The 17,800-nt window shown below is 53.5% G+C and overlaps 1 protein-coding gene across 1 annotated transcript in view; it reads right to left on the reverse strand.

Annotated features, from left to right (window-relative positions):
• The window catches only part of TXNDC11 (thioredoxin domain containing 11), a 43,637-nt gene that overhangs the window by 17,632 nt on the left and 8,205 nt on the right, over positions 1 to 17,800 (reverse strand). The window contains exons 5-7 of the mRNA XM_015409908.1: positions 5,942 to 6,054; positions 4,171 to 4,371; positions 292 to 1,066 (exon numbers count right to left, since the gene is read on the reverse strand). Coding sequence (XP_015265394.1) covers positions 292 to 1,066; positions 4,171 to 4,371; positions 5,942 to 6,054 — 1,089 coding nt within the window. The remainder of the gene's footprint in view (positions 1 to 291; positions 1,067 to 4,170; positions 4,372 to 5,941; positions 6,055 to 17,800) is intronic.

A 17,800-nucleotide genomic window follows, 5' to 3' on the forward strand; every position in this document is an offset into this window, starting at 1 on the left:
TCTCTGTAATGGACGCAGGAGCCGCCTCTCCAGAGAGGGATATTTGATAGCTGGTGGAGGAGTAAGAGGAAGCGGACCCACGGGTTTTACGGTAGCGGTTGGCGGTTTTACGGGCTGCTGTCACCATTCCAAGCCACCTCAGGCGGAGGAGAGGCGGGGGAGAAAATAGCTTAAGTAATGGCCCATTTTTTATCAACAACTCGGACCCTCTGCAAAGCTAGCAAACGCCCCTGACGCCCCCTTCTGCTTGTGACACAGGCAGCAGGAAGAGAGAGCCTCACCGGGCCATACCTAGATGAGGCCGGACCAAGGCCCGGCTCTGGCCCAGGACGAAGTGCGCCTCTTCCTTCAGGTCCACGATGGCGGCAAACTCCTTCGTGGGGGCCAGCCGCGGCGCCCCCAGCCTCTCCGCGTACATCCAGAAGAGGTTCGAGTCCAGCAGGTACAGGTTCAAGGTCTTGTTGGTCCGGCAGCTCAGGCCCGTGATGTCCAAGGAAAGACCCCTCCTGTCCTCAATGTGAGGCATAGAGCGGGGGGGCTCCTCTTCCCACCTCTTCCCGTGGGAAGGAAAGGCCACGCCCGGGGGCAGGGGGGGAGGGGTCTTTGGGGAGCCGAAGAGAAGGCTCCGCACGCCCCCGTCGACCGTCCGGCAGCAGGCCGTGTAGTAGCTGAAAGGGCTGTAAGAACTCAGGAAGTTGCTGCACAAGGCGGCGGTCTTCGAGACCACCTGGACGAAGGTCCGCTCCTTGAGGTAGAACGAGTCCAGGGCCGCCTCGATCTCGAAGAAGCTGCAGTGCAGGCCGCCCAGCCAGCTGGGCTGGACCCCCACGGTCTGGTTGACGCACAGCTCGCAGACGTTGTGGGTCCGGGAGATGGCAGGCGGCTGCGGGGGGAGCACCACGGTGTTGCAGCACGGGGACTGGGAGATGGGGAAGGGCTCGGCCGGCGGGAAGGGGCCGGTGGCAGGCGACGTCTCTCCTCCTCCTCCTCCTCCCAGACGGTCGGTGCCCGGACCTCCCGGGCCGCTTCGGTTGCAGCGGTTGTAGGCCAAAGCCAGGCTGGAAATCTGTGGGAGGAAGAAAACGGCACAGCGTGGGTCTCCTCGTCTTGCCGGATCCAACGTTGGGAGAAACAAAGCCAGCGACCCAGGGCGGCAGAGGCTCAGAGGAAACGTCCCACTCACAGGGGATTCCTTCCGTCGCTGCCTGTCCAATCAAGAAGCCAGCGCAGGGCTGCCCCCCCGCCCCCCGGCTGATCTTCCCCACCTCCCCACACCAGGAGCAAAGGGAACGGAGAACATGTCCGGCTGTCCTCATGAAAGCTCTGACCCGGCTGCAAAAATCTGGCATAGTGGTTAAGTGGGGTTTTTAATCTTTGCTGTTTTGTTGCATACCTTTCAATAATATATTTTTTTTTAAAGTGGGGTTAAGTCTCTAATCTGGTTAAATCATAGTGGTTAAGTCTCTAATCTGGGGGAACCGGGTTTGATTCCCCACTCCTCCACTTGCACCTGGCTGGATGGCCTTGGGCAAGCCGTAGTTCTGATAAGAGCTGTCCTTGAAAAAACAGCAGTTTCTGTCAAGAACTCTCTCAGCCCCACCTCCCTTGCAAGGGTGCCTGTTGTGGGGAGGGGAAGGGAAAGGAGTTTGTCAGCCGCTCTGAGACTCTGAGGGAAGGGTGGGGGATAAATCCAATCTCTTCTTCTCTTCTTCTTCAAGCCTGAGCTCTCCCCTAGAAGCTAAAATGACTCAGCTGTGGAGGGTGTGGCACTTCACAACCCTCTGTGTGCAAGACCCAGGCAAGGTTGTCAAGGAGAGGACCCCCTGGAGGGCGTTCACTCGGGGCTGTGGCTCAGGGGCAGAGCCTCTGCCTGGCATGCAGGAGGTCCCAGGTTCAGTCCCCGGCAGCATCTCCAGTTAAAAAGGACCAGGCAGGAGGTGATGGGAAAGACCTCCGCCTGAGACCCTGGAGAGGTGTCAAGAGGGGCCGTGGCTCAGTGGCAGAGCCTCTGCCTGGCATGCAGGAGGTCCCAGGTTCAATCCCCGGCCTCTCCAGTTAAAAAGGACCAGGCAGGAGGTGATGGGAAAGACCTCCGCCGGAGACCCTGGAGAGCTGTCAAGAGGGGCTGTGGCTCAGTGGCAGAGCCTCTGCCTGGCATGCAGAAGGTCCCAGGTTCAGTCCCCAGAGGCATCTCCAGTTAAAAAGGACCAGGCAGGAGGTGATGGGAGAGACCTCCGCCTGAGACCCTGGAGAGCTGTCAAGAGGGGCCGTGGCTCAGTGGCAGAGCCTCTGCCTGGCATGCAGAAGGTCCCAGGTTCAATCCCCGGCCTCTCCAGTTAAAAAGGACCAGGCAGGAGGTGATGGGAAAGACCTCCGCCGGAGACCCTGGAGAGCTGGCAAGAGGGGCTGTGGCTCAGTGGAAGAGCCTCTGCTTGGCATGCAGAAGGTCACAGGTTCAGTCCCCCAGAGGCACCTCCAGTTAAAAAGGACCAGGCAGGAGGGGATGGGAGAGACCTCTGCCTGAGACCCTGGAGAGCTGGCAAGAGGGGCCGTGGCTCAGTGGCAGAGCCTCTGCCTGGCATGCAGGAGGTCCCAGGTTCAATCCCCGGCCTCTCCAGTTAAAAAGGACCAGGCAGGAGGGGATGGGAAAGACCTCTGCCTGAGACCCTGGAGAGCTGGCAAGAGGGGCCGTGGCTCAGTGGCAGAGCCTCTGCCCGGCATGCAGGAGGTCCCAGGTTCAATCCCCGGCATCTCCAGTTAAAAAGGGACCAGGCAGGAGGTGAAGGGAAAGACCTCCGCCTGAGACCCTGGAGAGCTGTCAAGAGGGGCTGTGGCTCAGTGGCAGAGCCTCTGCTCGGCATGCAGGAGGTCCCAGGTTCAATCCCCAGAGGCATCTCCAGTTAAAAAGGGACCAGGCAGGAGGGGATGGGAGAGACCTCCGCCTGAGACCCTGGAGAGCTGTCAAGAGGGGCCGTGGCTCAGTGGCAGAGCCTCTGCCTGGCATGCAGCAGGTCCCAGGTTCAGTCCCCGGCAGCATCTCCAGTTAAAAAGGACCAGGCAGGAGGGGATGGGAAAGACCTCCGCCTGAGACCCTGGAGAGCTGTCAAGAGGGGCCGTGGCTCAGTGGCAGAGCCTCTGCTGGGCATGCAGGAGGTCCCAGGGTTGCTAAGCAGAGGCAGGCCACAGCAAGCCACCTCTGATCCTCTCCTGCCTTGAAAACCCCATGGGGGGGGGGGTCACTGTAAGTCAGCTGCGACTGGAGAGCTGGCAAGAGGGGCCGTAGCACTGTCAAATACCGCATGTGCCAGATGTGCAAACCTGTCTAGAGTCAGCAGTTACTACCTAGGGAGAGGTATGGTGCCCCCTGGGATTAAGGGGAAAGGGTGGCTGCCCCAAGCAAGGACTTGGGGCAGCTGTGAGGGTGTGTGTGTGTTTCTGACCTCCCAGGACCCCAGAGAATGGGGCTCGCAAGTCCAGGGGTTAGTCCAGCCCCTGCAAACCCAGGAAAGAGTATTCTGTGAACTGAATTCCTAAGAAGCCTGGTTCTGCAAGAGTCTCACAAAGTTCAGAACTCACAGGATTATAAATACATCTGCAGCAGGCCTAGACGGGCACGCATGTTATGCTCAGGCGCATGCACCACCACCACCCCAACGTGCACCAATCCGTGGCACACGAAAGCAAGGCTTTCTCTGCTCAAGCGACTGAGGCGAAGCATTTCCTTCCGACATTTATACCTGCGGTGGCTCAGAAGTTAAGACGCCGAGCTGCAGACCGGAAGGTCGGTAGTTCGGCAGTTCGAGACCCGAGTGCAACGTGACGGAGTGAGCTCCTGTCTCTGGCCCCAGCTCCTGCCAACCCAGCATTTCGAAAGCAAGAAATTGCAAGTAGAGGACCAGGCTTCGTACATAGGTACCGCTTCGGTGGGAAGGTAACAGCGTTCCATGCGCCTCGGCATCTAGTCATCCCAGCCACATGACCACGGAAATGTCTTCGGACTGCGCTGGCTCTTCAGCTTGGAAACAGAGATGAGCACCGCACCCCTAGTGTCGGATTCGACCGGCTTTCGAGCAAGGGAAACCTTTACCTTCTTTCCCAACTGGGGACCCAAAAGTGGCTGGCAACCGCAGTTCTTCTCACCTACTGAGGGGGGGAAGAAGGATGGCTCACCTCATCGACAAGCGGCTGGTCTTCTGCCAAGGGGTCAAAGGGAAGGAAGAGGAGCAGGGCCGGGCCTTTCTTCAGCTCATTGTTCAGCAAGAGGCTTTTCCCTCCGTGAGGCCTCAGCCAGCGGACGAACGTCTCTTGGTTCTTCAAGGCCCACCGGCAGACGTTTTCGGCGGTGTAGTTCATGGCTTCGTGCGGAAAGAGCTAGAAAGGAAGGGAAATGTCCTCAGGTTTAGTGTGAAGGAATCTACCAGCGAAAGCGGCCCACTGCAAACGGTGGGGAGGGACGGGAAGAGGGACCTTTGGCTCCCACACCCATCCTTCGTAAAGCTGTGAGGCCTTTGTGGGAGAAGACGAGGAAGGCCCCAAGCCTTGGGGAGAGAGAAGAGAACCCAGGCCTCACACAGGAGACAACCTGCCCAGAAGGTAAGTCAAAGAATTAATTTCCCAGCACTGTTTTTAAAAAGGTAAAGGTTTCCCTTGCTCGAAAGCCAGTCGAATCCGACTCTACGGAGCGGTGCTTATCTCCATCTCCAAGCCAAAGAGCCAGCGCTGTCCGAAGACGTTTCCATGGTCGTGTGGCTGGCATGACTAGATGCCGAGGCACACAGAACACCGTTACCTTCCCACCGAAGCATTCCCTATTTATCTACTTGCAATTTCTTGTTTTCAGACTGCTAGGTGGGCAGGAGCTGGGGCCAGAGATGGGAGCTCATTCTGTCCTGCGGCACTCGGGTCTCAAACTGCCAAGCTACCGAACTTCCGGTCTGCAGTTCAGTGTCTTAACTCCTTGAGCCACTGCAGGCCTTGCTTTTAAAAAGAGGGAGCACCAAAGAGGAGGCGGAGGAGGAGATTGGATTTATACCCCATGGCCCTTCACGACCCAAAGGAGTCTCAGAGCGGCTGACAATCTCCTTTCCCTTCCCCTCCCTACAACAGACACCGTGTGAGCAATGCTCCCTCTAAGCTGTGGAGTCTTGTGAGCAAAAATCCTACTTTGTGAGCTACTGGCATTAAAGTTGTGAGCGAGCGATTCGGCTACTGCATCAGTTAGTTTGCTCTGGAGCCAACTGCTTCCTGAGCCAAGACAAAAATGTGTGAGCCGGAGGCTGAAAAACAGTGAGCTAGCTCACACTCACTCAGCTTAGAGGGAACACAGCCTGTGAGGCAGGTGGGGCTGAGAGAGCTCTCCTGAGGACTGCTCTTGAGAGAACAGCTCTGAGAGAACTTGTGACTGACCCAAGGTCACACCAGCAGCAGCATGTGGAAGAGTGGGGACTTAAACCTGGTTCTCCCAGATTAGAGTCCACGCTCCTAACCACTACACCACACTGGCTCTCAAAAAGACAGAAAGAATCTCTCTTCCCTCCATTCAAAAAGAACACAGATTGGCTAACCCTTCCTGCTGGGAAGGATCATTGGGGCCCCAGCATATTTTGCACCCTAGGCGAGGATCCCTTCTGGCGCCCCCCCCCCCCGTGCGCCCCCCGTCAGAGACAGCAGGGGCGCTTTTGGCGGGGGGTGGGTGCAGTTTGGTGCCCCTAAGGGCTGGGGCGCTCTAGGAGAACGCCTAGTTCGCCTAGTGAGCGAGCCGGCCCTGATCATCGATACCAAGATGATGGGGCCGTTTCGATCAATGCACGGCTTCCGGTCCGGCTTCTGACCCAGACATCTTACAGTGTTTTTAGTGCCTTGATGTCTGGCATCTTAGGGACTCTTATTTGGGTGGAAAGGCAGCATATGAATGTTTTGAGCAAAGAAACAGACTACTCACCAGAGAGGCATTGACGTGTCTGTGCAAGTAGACACTCCCTGAGTTGGTCAGCGGGATCTCTTTTGCGATCAGCTTATCGGTGATCACGCCAAAGTGGACTGTCCCTAGGTAATCTAGAAGGGGACACGGAGAGTGGACACATGAAGTCAAAGGAACAGCCCGGGCTCCTGCTAGGATACAGCTTCCACCACCTGGGAGAGGAAACTCGCACAGATGGGGAAGGGGATTCTGGGAAATCAAATCAACGTGGCGCGACTGATGCCATTTTACACAGGAAATGTGAACACCCTCACCTTTCGGGTCATCCGCCAAGAAGGTACTCAACGACGCATGTAGGTGAGGCAAAAGCACACGATCGTGTGGCCAGAGAGCAGCACAGTGGCTAGAGTATCAGACTAGGATCTGGGAAACCCAGGTTCGAATCCTCATTCACGCCATGGAAACCTGCTGGGGGACCTTGGGCCAGTCTCACCTACCTCACAGGCTTGTTGTGAGGATAAAATTGTGGAAAGGAGCTAGGAGACCCAGGTTCGAATCTACGCTTTGCCCTGGAAGTTCACTAGGTGACCTCGGGCCAGACATACACACTCTCGGCCTAACCCACCTCACAGGATTGTTGTGAAGACAAAATCTTGGAGATTTTTTTGAGCCCAGTGGGTTGAGGGCACAAACGCCATCTATTTTCAAACGGCCAGTGTTTCCTTCACACACCACGGCCATCTCACTGGTGGACGACTGGGTGCCAAGGGGTATCTGTGGAGGGTGTCGCTTTTTAAGGTGCCCCAGAGTTTCCAAAACAGCAGAGCTGCAAACTGCACACGGAATGCAGATGTTCCCTCTCTGCCAGGACGTTCCATCCCGGACCTAAGAGGGGCGCCTGCCCCTTTCTTGACACGCAGGTTGAAAGCCCAGGTAAGTTTACTCCGTCCGCCCTCCGTCAGCTACTGTGTGTCTTTACGCCCTGGAATGTGATGCCGTTTGGACAAGCATCTTCTTCTGACCAAGAATCTATAAGCTTATACATGATATAATACATGTGAACATTAGTACTTACATCTTAGGTAATTGTACAACAAAATTTAAAATAAACTGGTACAAAACCTTACTAGATGATGTGTGGAAAATTGCACATCATCTAGTAAGGTTTTGTACCAAGTTTATTTTAAATTTTGTTGTACAATTACCTAAGATGTAAGTACTAATGTTCATATGTATTATATCATGTATATCATGTATAAGCTTATAGATTCTTGGTCAGAAGAAGACGTTTGTCCAAACGGCATCACATTCCGGAGACCACTGTCCCGCCGTCGTCGTTATCGTCTATCTTATGTAACTGGATTTACAATTTGAATGTATTAGTATCACTTTTGTAATTTTCATATTTATAACATTATTGCTATCGTTAAAGAAACATTGAGCGCACTTTATGCAGTTCCTGTGGCTCTATCTTGTCATGTCTACGGACTGTGACCATATTTGTCTTTGTACATCCTTTGTTTACGCCCTGCCAAGAACAAAAGGCGGGATGCTGCTACAAGCACACATTACAAAGGGGGGGGGGCGGCGGCTCACGTTTCACTCCCCCACCCCCGCCCGGAGGAGCACCAAACAGGCCTCTATAATTAATGAAGCAGGCAAGGAAATCTTGGCAAGGGAGGAGGAAGCGAAGCCAGCCACGCGGGAAGGTGTGCAAGGGGGAACTTCTCCCAGGCCGGCTGACCACAGGGGGTCCCTGAATCCCCAAGGCACTCCAGCCGACCAGCGGCTTCTCCTCCTGTGTGTGTGTGTGGGGGGGGGGGGGTCCCTTGGGGAAGGAGGTCCTGCAGCTAGTTTGGAGGGCCACCATCTTCGGGAAGGCCTGTTTGAAAGAGCTGGGGACACACCAGAGTTGTTTTTAATTGAATATATTACCAGAAAACTGTAAACAAAAAAAAATCATCAAGATTCCTATCTTATAATACATGTAGTGACAGCTGCAAGAATATTATATTGCCAAATACTGGAGGAAAAATGAGGTGCCTTCGAAAGGAGAAATCTTGGATAAAATACTTGAAACTGCAGAGATGGGCAAACTCACATTAATTTTGAGAGGACAAAATGAAGAAGGTTTTGAGAATACATGGTTAAGATTTTACGAATGGATGGAAGAGACGAACAGATGAATCCTACGGACACACAACCGAAGTATAACGAAATATGAACTACTAGAAATAAGGCCCGTTGTGGAAATAAATACAACGGGAGCTAGAAAGAGGCTCTGGGAGAGGGCTCTGGCTTTGGGCAAACAGTGTCAGTCTGCTTTTAAAACATGAACCTGGGACCTGCACACCACCAGAATACAGCAGGTTCCATATGCAACTGACATTCCAACTGCCTTGCGGGGGGGGGGGGGGGAGTTTGAGGTGTGGAATGGACTGAAGTCCAATCAGCTTCCATATGCAAAAGACCAGGTTGTCGCAGCAGTTGTGGGGTGGGCGGGACCCGGGCTTTGCCTTCTGATTGGTGGCAATATATGCTGAGGAGCAGTGCCATCAGCCATACACTAAGGGAGTGCATTTTAGAATTAGAACTTTGGCACCCACTATTCAATTATATATAAGGAGAGATAACTTTCTTTTTAGTCATAGATATACTCCAAAATACAAGGTGGAGAAAATTGGGGGGAAAATACAGTTTGTCAATGTATGAGGTAATTTAACAGACAAAATAATGTTGTAAACTGAACCCTCCCCCCTTTTTGTTGTATATATGTTTGTCTTTTTTCTTTTGTTTGTCTTATATGTAAAATAAAACTGTTATTTAAAAAAAATAATAAAAGAGCTGGGAATCAAGAGGGCTGCGTGTGAACGAGTTGGCTGCGCAGGCTCGATTTGGTGCTGCCGTGTTTTAAAGCCATCCTGGGCTTCATGGAAGGCCCAGGGTACAAAGCCTGTCTTTGGGTGATCTGGATAGTGAATTGGGTCTGGAATGATCAGGACTAGAAGAAGAAGAAGAAGACTAGAACTCAGGGCCTTCACAACTGTGTCCTGTTGCCCCTTGGGGTGGGCCGCAAACAGGGGTCATTTCCTGCAGGAGCGCACAGGAGTGGAGCTCCAGCAGTAAAGAGCCCAGGGGGCAGGCACATGCAACAAGCCCCACCCCCTGCTCCCAGCAGCCCTCAGTCAGAGCAAGAAGCAGCCAGGTAAGTTGCAGAGCCCACCCAGTCCAAAACAGTCCAGTGGCACCTTTAAGACCAAGTCTTATTCAGGTACAAGCTCTCCCTCCTCTGCGAGGACAGATCTGCACGTTCCCCCCCCCCCAATAGCTAGCAATCCAAAACAGTCCAGTGGAGCCTGAGCGGTGGGTGTTGCCTCCTGACACACTTCCGGTGATGCCAGGGGGTGTGGCATATGCAAATAGGTTATGCTAATGAGTTATGCTAATGAGCTCCTGCACCTCTTTTTCTACGGAACGACCCCTGCTTATATATAAAATAAAACTGGTGGGAAAAGCTGCACGGACCTACCAGGGTTTAGCCTGGATCCAGGCTCTCTGCAGCCACCCAGGTGGCCTTTGACTCTCGAACCACTGAGTATCCCCATCCCAGCAGCTTCTGACCCCCAGATGCTGTAGATAACCAGGTTCATTCCCCAGATTCCACACCCCCTTCCTTGCCCGCCTTTGCAGCACTATAGATTGCCCCCAGTCCTGCCCCCTCCTTGGCAGGCCCTCTGGAGGCCATCCAACGACCCAACTGCCCTCCTTACGCTCTCTTGCGCCCGGGGTTCAGCCCGACGAAATGCAAAGGGGTAACCACGGGAGGCTGGCTCCCCCTTGGCTTCTGCCCAGTCCAGCTCGAGTGGATTTTAACCCGCCGTTAGGGGAAAAGGAACGAACTGGAAAAAGAGAACCAAGCCACAGAGAACAGAGACACTCAGGGAGGCAAGCGATGGGCCGGCTTCCATCTCCGCTCTAACGGAAGCCACTTAATCATGTGGGATTTCACAAAGGCGGCTCAAGATATTGACGACAGTAAAGCTGCCAGTTGAGTAGTTGCTTCCCAGTGTTTATGGGACACAGTGGACTTCCACACGGGGCAATTTGGCACAGCACCTTCTGAGAACGTCTCCGAGTGGCGGGGCTTGATTCCGTCTGTTAGCATGCTAGTCCAAGACAGTGGCCCGCCAGAGATTCTCTGTTGCTGCAGTGTCGGGGCCAGTGTTCCCTCTCAGCTGAGTTGGCGTGAGCCAGCTCACAATTTTTTAGCCTCCAGCTCACACATTTTTGCCTTCGCTCAGGAAGGATGGCCCCAGAGCAAACTCATTTATCCAGGAGCCAAACTGCTCGCTCACAACTTTAATGCCAGTAGAAGTTTTGCTCACCGGATTCCACAGCTTAGAGGGAACACTGGTCGTGGCCAAAAATGTGTGAGGTTTGGCCCAGTAGTAGTTGGGACTCTCTCCCTGCCTGCCTTCTTTTTGAAAGCAAACCCTTCTGCCTTCCAGATTGTGGGGGGAGCCACCACGAGGAGTGCCCTGAGCACCCCCAAAACACACAGAACTTCCACACCTCCTGTTAAGAGTTTATTTTTTCAGTGCATTTAAGGCGGTGTGATAGGCCTTGGTCCAAGGTGTATACTCATCCTTCTATCCTGGGTCTTCTCTCCCAGGTTTTGCAGGGGTTTTTTGCACCTCCTGAACTGGGACTCTCCTCTGGCAAACTTCTCTAGAGTCAGACTGGCGGCGCATCTGCCTCCGCTCCAGCAGAGAAGGCTCCTTCATGTCACTCTTCCAATGGGAGATGCCAGGGAACAAACTTGGGACTGGCAACGGGCACACCCAGGCGGTATTTCGGGCACACCCGGTTCAGTCTCCCTCCCCCAAGAAAGCTTTTCCAATCTGGACTCCAGATGGGGGGGGGGGAAGCAGTAATTGAACACTGTCCAAGACAAGCGGCAAACGCAGATCCAGCATCTTGTTGACAGGATGCACGGCTGGGAAAACAACGGGCGACCTCTGCTCCGAGCTCAGGAACGCGCTTGGCGGGGGGGAGGGGGCGCAGCCTCGGAACAAAACGTTTCAGGGCCCCTGTCTACAAACCGCCCTTCAAAAACCTGGGGGGGGGGGGAAGGCCAAAGAACTTTCCTTCCTAAGGACCGTTTCAGTATCGCTGGAATATTCTACAAGGAAGAAGGTGCAAACGTGATGGCACAGAGTCACGGGCGGGGGGGCTGAGAGAAATTCACAGGGCAGGGGTACATCGATGGCTGTCACGAGCCAGTGTGGTGTAGCGGCTGAAGTTTCAAATAAGGATCTGGGAGACCCAGGTTCGATTCCCCACTCTGTCCCAGAAGCTTGGCGGGTGAACCTGTGCCAGTCACGCACTCTCCGCTGAACCTACTTCACAGGACGGTTTGGGAATAAAATGGAGGAGGAGGAGGAGGCAACCAGTGTTCCCTCTAAGCTGAGTTAGTGTGAGCTAGCTCACAATTTTTTAGCCTCTGGCTCACACATTTTTGTCCTAGCTCAGGAAGGATGGCTCCAGAGCAGGCAGTAGCCAAATCGCTCGCTCACAACTTTAATGCCAATAGCTCACAAAGTAGAATTTTTGCTCACAGATTAGAGGGGACATTGGAGGCAACGCAGTAAGCCACTCAGTCCCTACTGGGGAGAAAAATGGGATATACATATTTTAAACAAACAGTCTTGGTGACGGCTGAACAGAACCTCCATGTTCAGATGCAGTGTACCTCTAGAGGTTAGTTATTGGTAGGCTCTGACCTGCACGTCTCTCCTTGGAGGCCTTGCAGGACATCCGGTGGCTACTGTGGGGGAAAGGATGCTGGACAAGGTGGACCCTCGCTCAGATCCAGCAGAGCTCTCCTTAGGACTTTTGTAGGGGAGACAGAGGCAAGGAATGAACCCTGCAAAGAAATGTACTTTGGAAAGCTCCAAACACCACCCTTGCTCCTTCCTGAAGATTCCCCCCCCCCCCCGACATGGGAGAGTCGGGCAGTCTGGATGCAAATATTGGAATGTGACGGGCAGCCTGACTCAGAAGTACATTCAATGGGACTCCTGTACCGTAAGAATGCCATGGAACATAAGAACATAAGAGATGCCAGTGTTGGGTCAGGCCAATGGCCCATCCAGTCCAACACTCTGTGTCACACAGTGGCCAGAAATACCAGGTGCCATCAGGAGGTCCAGCAGTGGGGCCAGGACATTGGAAGCCCTCCCACTGTTGACCCCCCCCAAGCACCAAGAAGACAGAGCATCACTTGCCCCAGAGCCCCTATCTACACCTTGTGGCTAATAGCCACTGATGGACGCCACAGCAGTTCCACCAGAAGTCAAACCCTACGGTTTTGAGGTGTGCTCACGGATCGCTTCCCACCTTACGGAGCACCAGCCGCACGCCTGCCATGAGCCTACGCCCAAGAGGGATCCGTAGGCAGCCATGGTTCCCAGACACACAGGGCCTGTTCGTGTTGTAAACAATGACTGCATCCACTGTTCCCTCTAAGCTGAGTCAGCGTGAGCTAGCTCACAGTCTTCTAGCCTCCGGCTCACACATTATTTATTTATTTATTTATTTATTTTTGGGATTTATATCCCGCCCCATCCAATATACAGCTCTGGGCGGCTAACAAACTCAGGAAGGATGTGGCTCCAGAGCAGACTAATTTATGCCGTAGCCAAATCGCTTGCTCACAACTTTAATGCCGGCAGCTCACCAAGTGAAATTTTGCTCACAGGACTCCACAGCTTATAGGGAGCCATGGCTGCATCCCTCCACTGGATCCTCTTGTCAAATCATGCAGCCCGCTTGACAAAACGATGGACAGGCAGCGTTGCACTCACACGCCCGCCCCCCCGCCAAGGCCGGCTGGGTGACTGGCGGCGACCCAATCAAGAACACTGTGACCACCCCCCCCAAATGCATCTCCCTGGCAGGCTTGCCAACTTCCAGCTGGTGCCTGGAGATCCCAGAGAAGTACAACCAGCCCCGTAGCCAGAAATGTTTGGCTGATGGGGCAGGGTGTCAACCAAAGCGCCTGTCTGGAGCTTGCTTGCCATGGAGAGGAGGGGTGTGTGTGTGTGTGTGTGTGTGTGTACTGGAGTGTATATTTTCTGGCCTCTATCTGTCTGGTGTCTGGTATAGCCACGTAACCTTGAGACCTGCACTGTCTTTAGTATCCCTTTTCCCCTGGGAATCTTAGAGCATTAAGTTTGGCAGGCTTTTAGCTTAGAATTGACTGGCCAAGAGCCACTGATGTCTATTTGATCATGCTATAATTGCTGGCTTCGCGTGCTGGACCTCAGTCCTAATGAGGCACGTTATGAATCTGGTTCCTATCAATGTCTCAATAAACTTTACTTCTTTTGAACGACTGTTATGGGGAACTGATTTCTTCAGGGGCTCTGACACAGGGGCCAGGGCACTGGGGTAGGGGAGTGGGGAACTTAATTAGATTACTAATTGAAGTTACCCAACAGTGTGTGGGGAGGGGGTTTGCGAGGGAAACAGAGACAGAAGGCATGCCTTCACTCTCTCTCTTTCTCTCTCTCTCTTTCCTCCCCAGCCCCCTCCCCCCCTTGCAGGGGCTGGGAGGCTGGGGAAGGAAAGGGAAGCCACCCTGCTGCTTCCGGTCAGTTTCATTCCCCCTTCCCTCAACTGTCAGCTTAACAGCTGATTGGCAGGGAGTGAAACTGACCAGAAGCGGCAGGGACTGAAACTGACCAGAAGCGGCAGGGACTGAAACTGGCCAGAAGCGGCAGGGACTGAAACTGGCCAGAAGCGGCAGGGACTGAAACTGGCCAGAAGCGGCAGGGACTGAAACTGGCCAGAAGAAGCGCAGGGACTGAAACTGACCAGAAGGGGGCAGTGTGGCTTCCCTTTCCTTCCCCAGCCTCCCTGCTGCTGTGGGGGCGAGGTGCACCAGGGGTGGGGGGTGGGGTCTGGCATCCTCCCGGAGTGGGGCTCTGCCCCCAAATGCTGCACCATGGATACGGGTCTGATTACCACTGACCTGGGAGCAACAGAGATTGGTTCCCCTGGAGACAGCCGCTGCTTGGGAGGGTAGGCTGTATAGGGTAGTATACCCTGCTGAGGTCCCTCCCTTCCCCCAAACCCCCACCTTCCCCCAGCTCTGCCCCCAAATCTCCCAGGATTTCCCAACCCAGAGCTCGTAACCAGTGTTCCCTCTAAGCTGAGTCAGTGTGAGCCAGCTCACAGTTTTTTAGCCTCCGGCTCACACATCTTTCTCTCGGTTCAGAAAGCAGTTGGCTCCAGAACAAAGTAACTCATGCAGTGTAGCCCAATCGCTCGCTCACAACTTTGATGCCAGGAGCTCCCAAAGTAGAATTTTTGCTCACAAGACTCCACAGCTTAGAGGGAGCGTTGCTCATAACTCTAAGGCCGCAACTCAGCCCTCTTTCTCGGGAGGGTGCTCCTGTTGCTACGGAGACCACGAAAGGTACCTCCCTTTGGCAGGCCGCTCCCCAGGAGGAGGAGGAGGAGGAGGCCGTGTCTCACACACCCCTTTCCAAAGGGAGCCCAGGCTCAGCACCGAGAAAGTCAGCCGGCGGGGACCCAGTCCTGGCTGGTGGAAGAGAGTGTCAGCAAGCTGCCAATTGTTTCTACTTTCATTTTCCTATGCATTCCTGTTTATGCGCTTAATTGCTTCATCGCAGTAACGTGTATCTCTCAAGGCCACAGGTGGTTGCTGCTGGATAGTTGCTTGGGTTATCTCATGGAGGTGCCGTGGGAAGAGTATCTGTTTATGCTGAATAGTACCGTTTGCTCCCAGGCCTAATGGCGTGCGGGAGAACTCCCGTAATTGGGCCTCGCTTGCTTGAATGCACTATAACCTGTCACGCTCTTTGATTCCTCGTCATTCCTAACAGTGATCCTGACAATGCATCTTCAACTTCAATAAAAGTAAAACCTTTCTACAAGTGTGTACTTCGTTGTGGCTGTGGGACCTGACAGAGAGGGGGCTTCCGTGTCCCAGGGGCAGGAGGAGGCTCTGGGAGCAAGAGGGCGCGCGTCTTTTCCTTTGAACGAGGAGGGGTCCCGATAGGAAGGACTCCTTTGCGCAACAGAGCAGAAGAAAGACGAGGCCCGAGTGACAACAGCCTGCAAGCAATAACCCTCGCAGGCACGCACCCGAAACACGCCCGAAATACCACTTCAGACCTTCCTGTCTAAAACCGCAACCTTCGTCCTGACAGCGAGACCAGTCCACATGTTCGGTGGATGCTGGATAACCATTTGAAAAACTCCCTTTCCACCAAGCACAACAACAGAGACGCCCTCCTAAGTTTCCTGAGCGGTTGCCAAGCCAGAGCAGAGAACCTTTATTTGGCATACCATAGATAAATCAAACAGGGGAGAGTTTAAGGGTAGGTACAAAGAACAACATCAATCAAAATTCCCAATATCTCAAAAAACACAAAACAGTCCTAACATGGTTTACAAGATTTACAAAGTATTACTCGTGACTTCCATACATAGGTTAAAAATTCTGCGACAGATAGTGTTGTTGCTGGACTCTTGTCTGCTAGGAAAAAAGATAAGTCCCTATCCAGAAAGTCTCTCTGCATAGGGAAGAGAGGACGAATCAGGATATTGCGCATAGCGGAATATTTAGGACAGCGAAAAAGAATGTGGGTAACAGAATCGGGTTCCCCAAGATTACAGTTGCAGAGTCTATCCTTATACGGGACACCCCTGTATCTACCTGAGACCACTACTGAAGGGAAAAGGTTGAACCTTGCAAGCATAAAAACCCTCCTAAAAACTGGGATTGTCAGATTAGCAATATAAGGTACCATGGATGTATGTAGGGTAAGGAGGGGTAATGAATAGGGAGAGCAGACCCCAAGACTACCGGCATTAATGATCTGCGCCTCTATATCCCACATTCTCCTCTTGACCACCTGCAAGATTGCGACCTCACCACAGTTATAGAGGGATTCCAGGTCAATACCTAGGGTACCCACCTTTTTTACTATGGCCTGTGACCACTCTGATATATAGGGGTCAGTTAAAAGTTGGGCCATTAGGCTAGCAGGGGGAGATCAAAAGTAAAGACGAATCCAATATTTGATCGTAATGATCCAAGCCCGAGATTCTACCAAGTGAAGACCCAGCTCCTTGTAAAGAGCAAAGAGTGACACTGAGTTGGAAACACCAAGAATCCTACGCAAAAAGCTGGAGTAAATGCTCTCAACTCTCTTATTGAAAGACTGGATCCAAACAGGGATCCCGTATAGCAGACGAGATATAACAATTGCTTGGAACATCTTAAGCGCAGCCGGTACAAATTGGTTGCCCTTTTGGAAAAAAAACCGAATTAGGGCTGCAGCCTTATTCTTAGCCATAGTCAGGGAGTGTTCTCTATGCGAGCACCAGCTTAAGTTGTATGAAAATAGCACTCCTAAGTACCGGAAGGATTTTACTTGCTGTATTTCTCTTCCCGCTATTGACCAGGTTGCCAAGCGTGGATATGAAAAACTCCCTAGTACCTGGCTCCCCCTCCCTCATTTGATCCTCACAACAATCCTGTGAGGCAGGGTAAGGCCGAGATAAAGGCTGACCCGAGGTTGCCCGGTTGGGTGCAGAGGAAATCTGATCTCGGCTGCAGGGTGCAGAGGAAATATGATCTAGTCCAATCTAAGAGAGCCAGTTTGGTGTAGTGGTTGGGAGTGGCAGACTCTAATCTGGGAGAACCGGGTTTGATTCCCCACGCCTCCGAATGCAGCTGCTGGTGTGACCTTGGGTCAGTCACAAGTTCTTTCGGAGCTGTTCTCCCAAGGGCAGTTTCTGTCAAGAGCTCTCTCAGCCCCACCTGCCTCACAGGGTGCCTGTTGTGGGGAGGGGAAGGGAAACGGAGTCTGTAAGCCGCTCTGAGACTCCTTCGGGTAGTGAAGGGCCATGGGGTAGAAATGCAATCTCTTCTTCTCTTCTTCTTCAAGCCTGAGCTCTCCCCTAGAAGCTAAAATGACTCAGCTGTGGAGGGTGTGGCACTTCACAACCCTCTGTGTGCAAGACCCAGGCAAGGTTGTCAAGGAGAGGACCCCCTGGAGGGCGTTCACTCAGAGGGTCGCCGCATCAGAAGCAACTCGACACAGCACTTCACAAGCGCACCCGTTCTCAAACCCTGTTCATATCCCCTAACCACTCTGCCGCCCTGCGTGCCCAGAGGCAGTGAGGCCAGCTTCCCACCCACCCGCCTCTGCTCCTCCCGCCCGCCCCCCACCCCACCCCAAGCCCCTCGGTGATCCAACATGCTTCCGTTCAAAAGGTCTGGCTTCCTTTTCCTTCCCACCGGACGGGGACCGTGCTATGAAGCTGCCTCCCCCAGCGGGGCCTGCAGGGCAGAGTGGGGCATGACCCCCCTCCCGGACGTTCTCGAGTGCCAGACCCCAGAGATCTGCACTGCAGCTCAGTCCTTCGTTTCTGCGGGACTCCTGCAGGAGGTTCCCCTGGCGAAAGGGTTCGATTTGTGTGGATTAGCTGGGCTGGATGTAGACTTCCCAGCTCCAGGTTGGGAGGGACCTGGAGATTTTGGAGGTGGAGCCTGTGGAGGGCGGGGTTTGGGGAGGGGAGGGACTTCGAGGGGACAGAGTGCCAAAGAGTCCACCTTCCAAAGTGGCCATTTTCTCCAGGTGACCCGGTTCCTATCACCTGGAGATCAATTGTGATAGTGGGAGATCTCCAGACCAGAGTTCCCTCTAAGCTGAGTTAGCGTGAGCTAGCTCACAGTTTTTTAGCCTCCAGCTCACCCATTTCTTTCTCGGCTCGGGAAGGATGTGGCTCCAGAGCAAACTGATTTATGCAGCAGCCCAATCGCTCGCTCACAGCTTTAAT

The sequence above is a fragment of the Gekko japonicus genome, unplaced genomic scaffold, assembly GCF_001447785.1.
Source record: "Gekko japonicus isolate JY-2015 unplaced genomic scaffold, Gekko_japonicus_V1.1 scaffold78, whole genome shotgun sequence".
Classification (NCBI taxonomy): Eukaryota; Metazoa; Chordata; class Lepidosauria; order Squamata; family Gekkonidae; genus Gekko; species Gekko japonicus.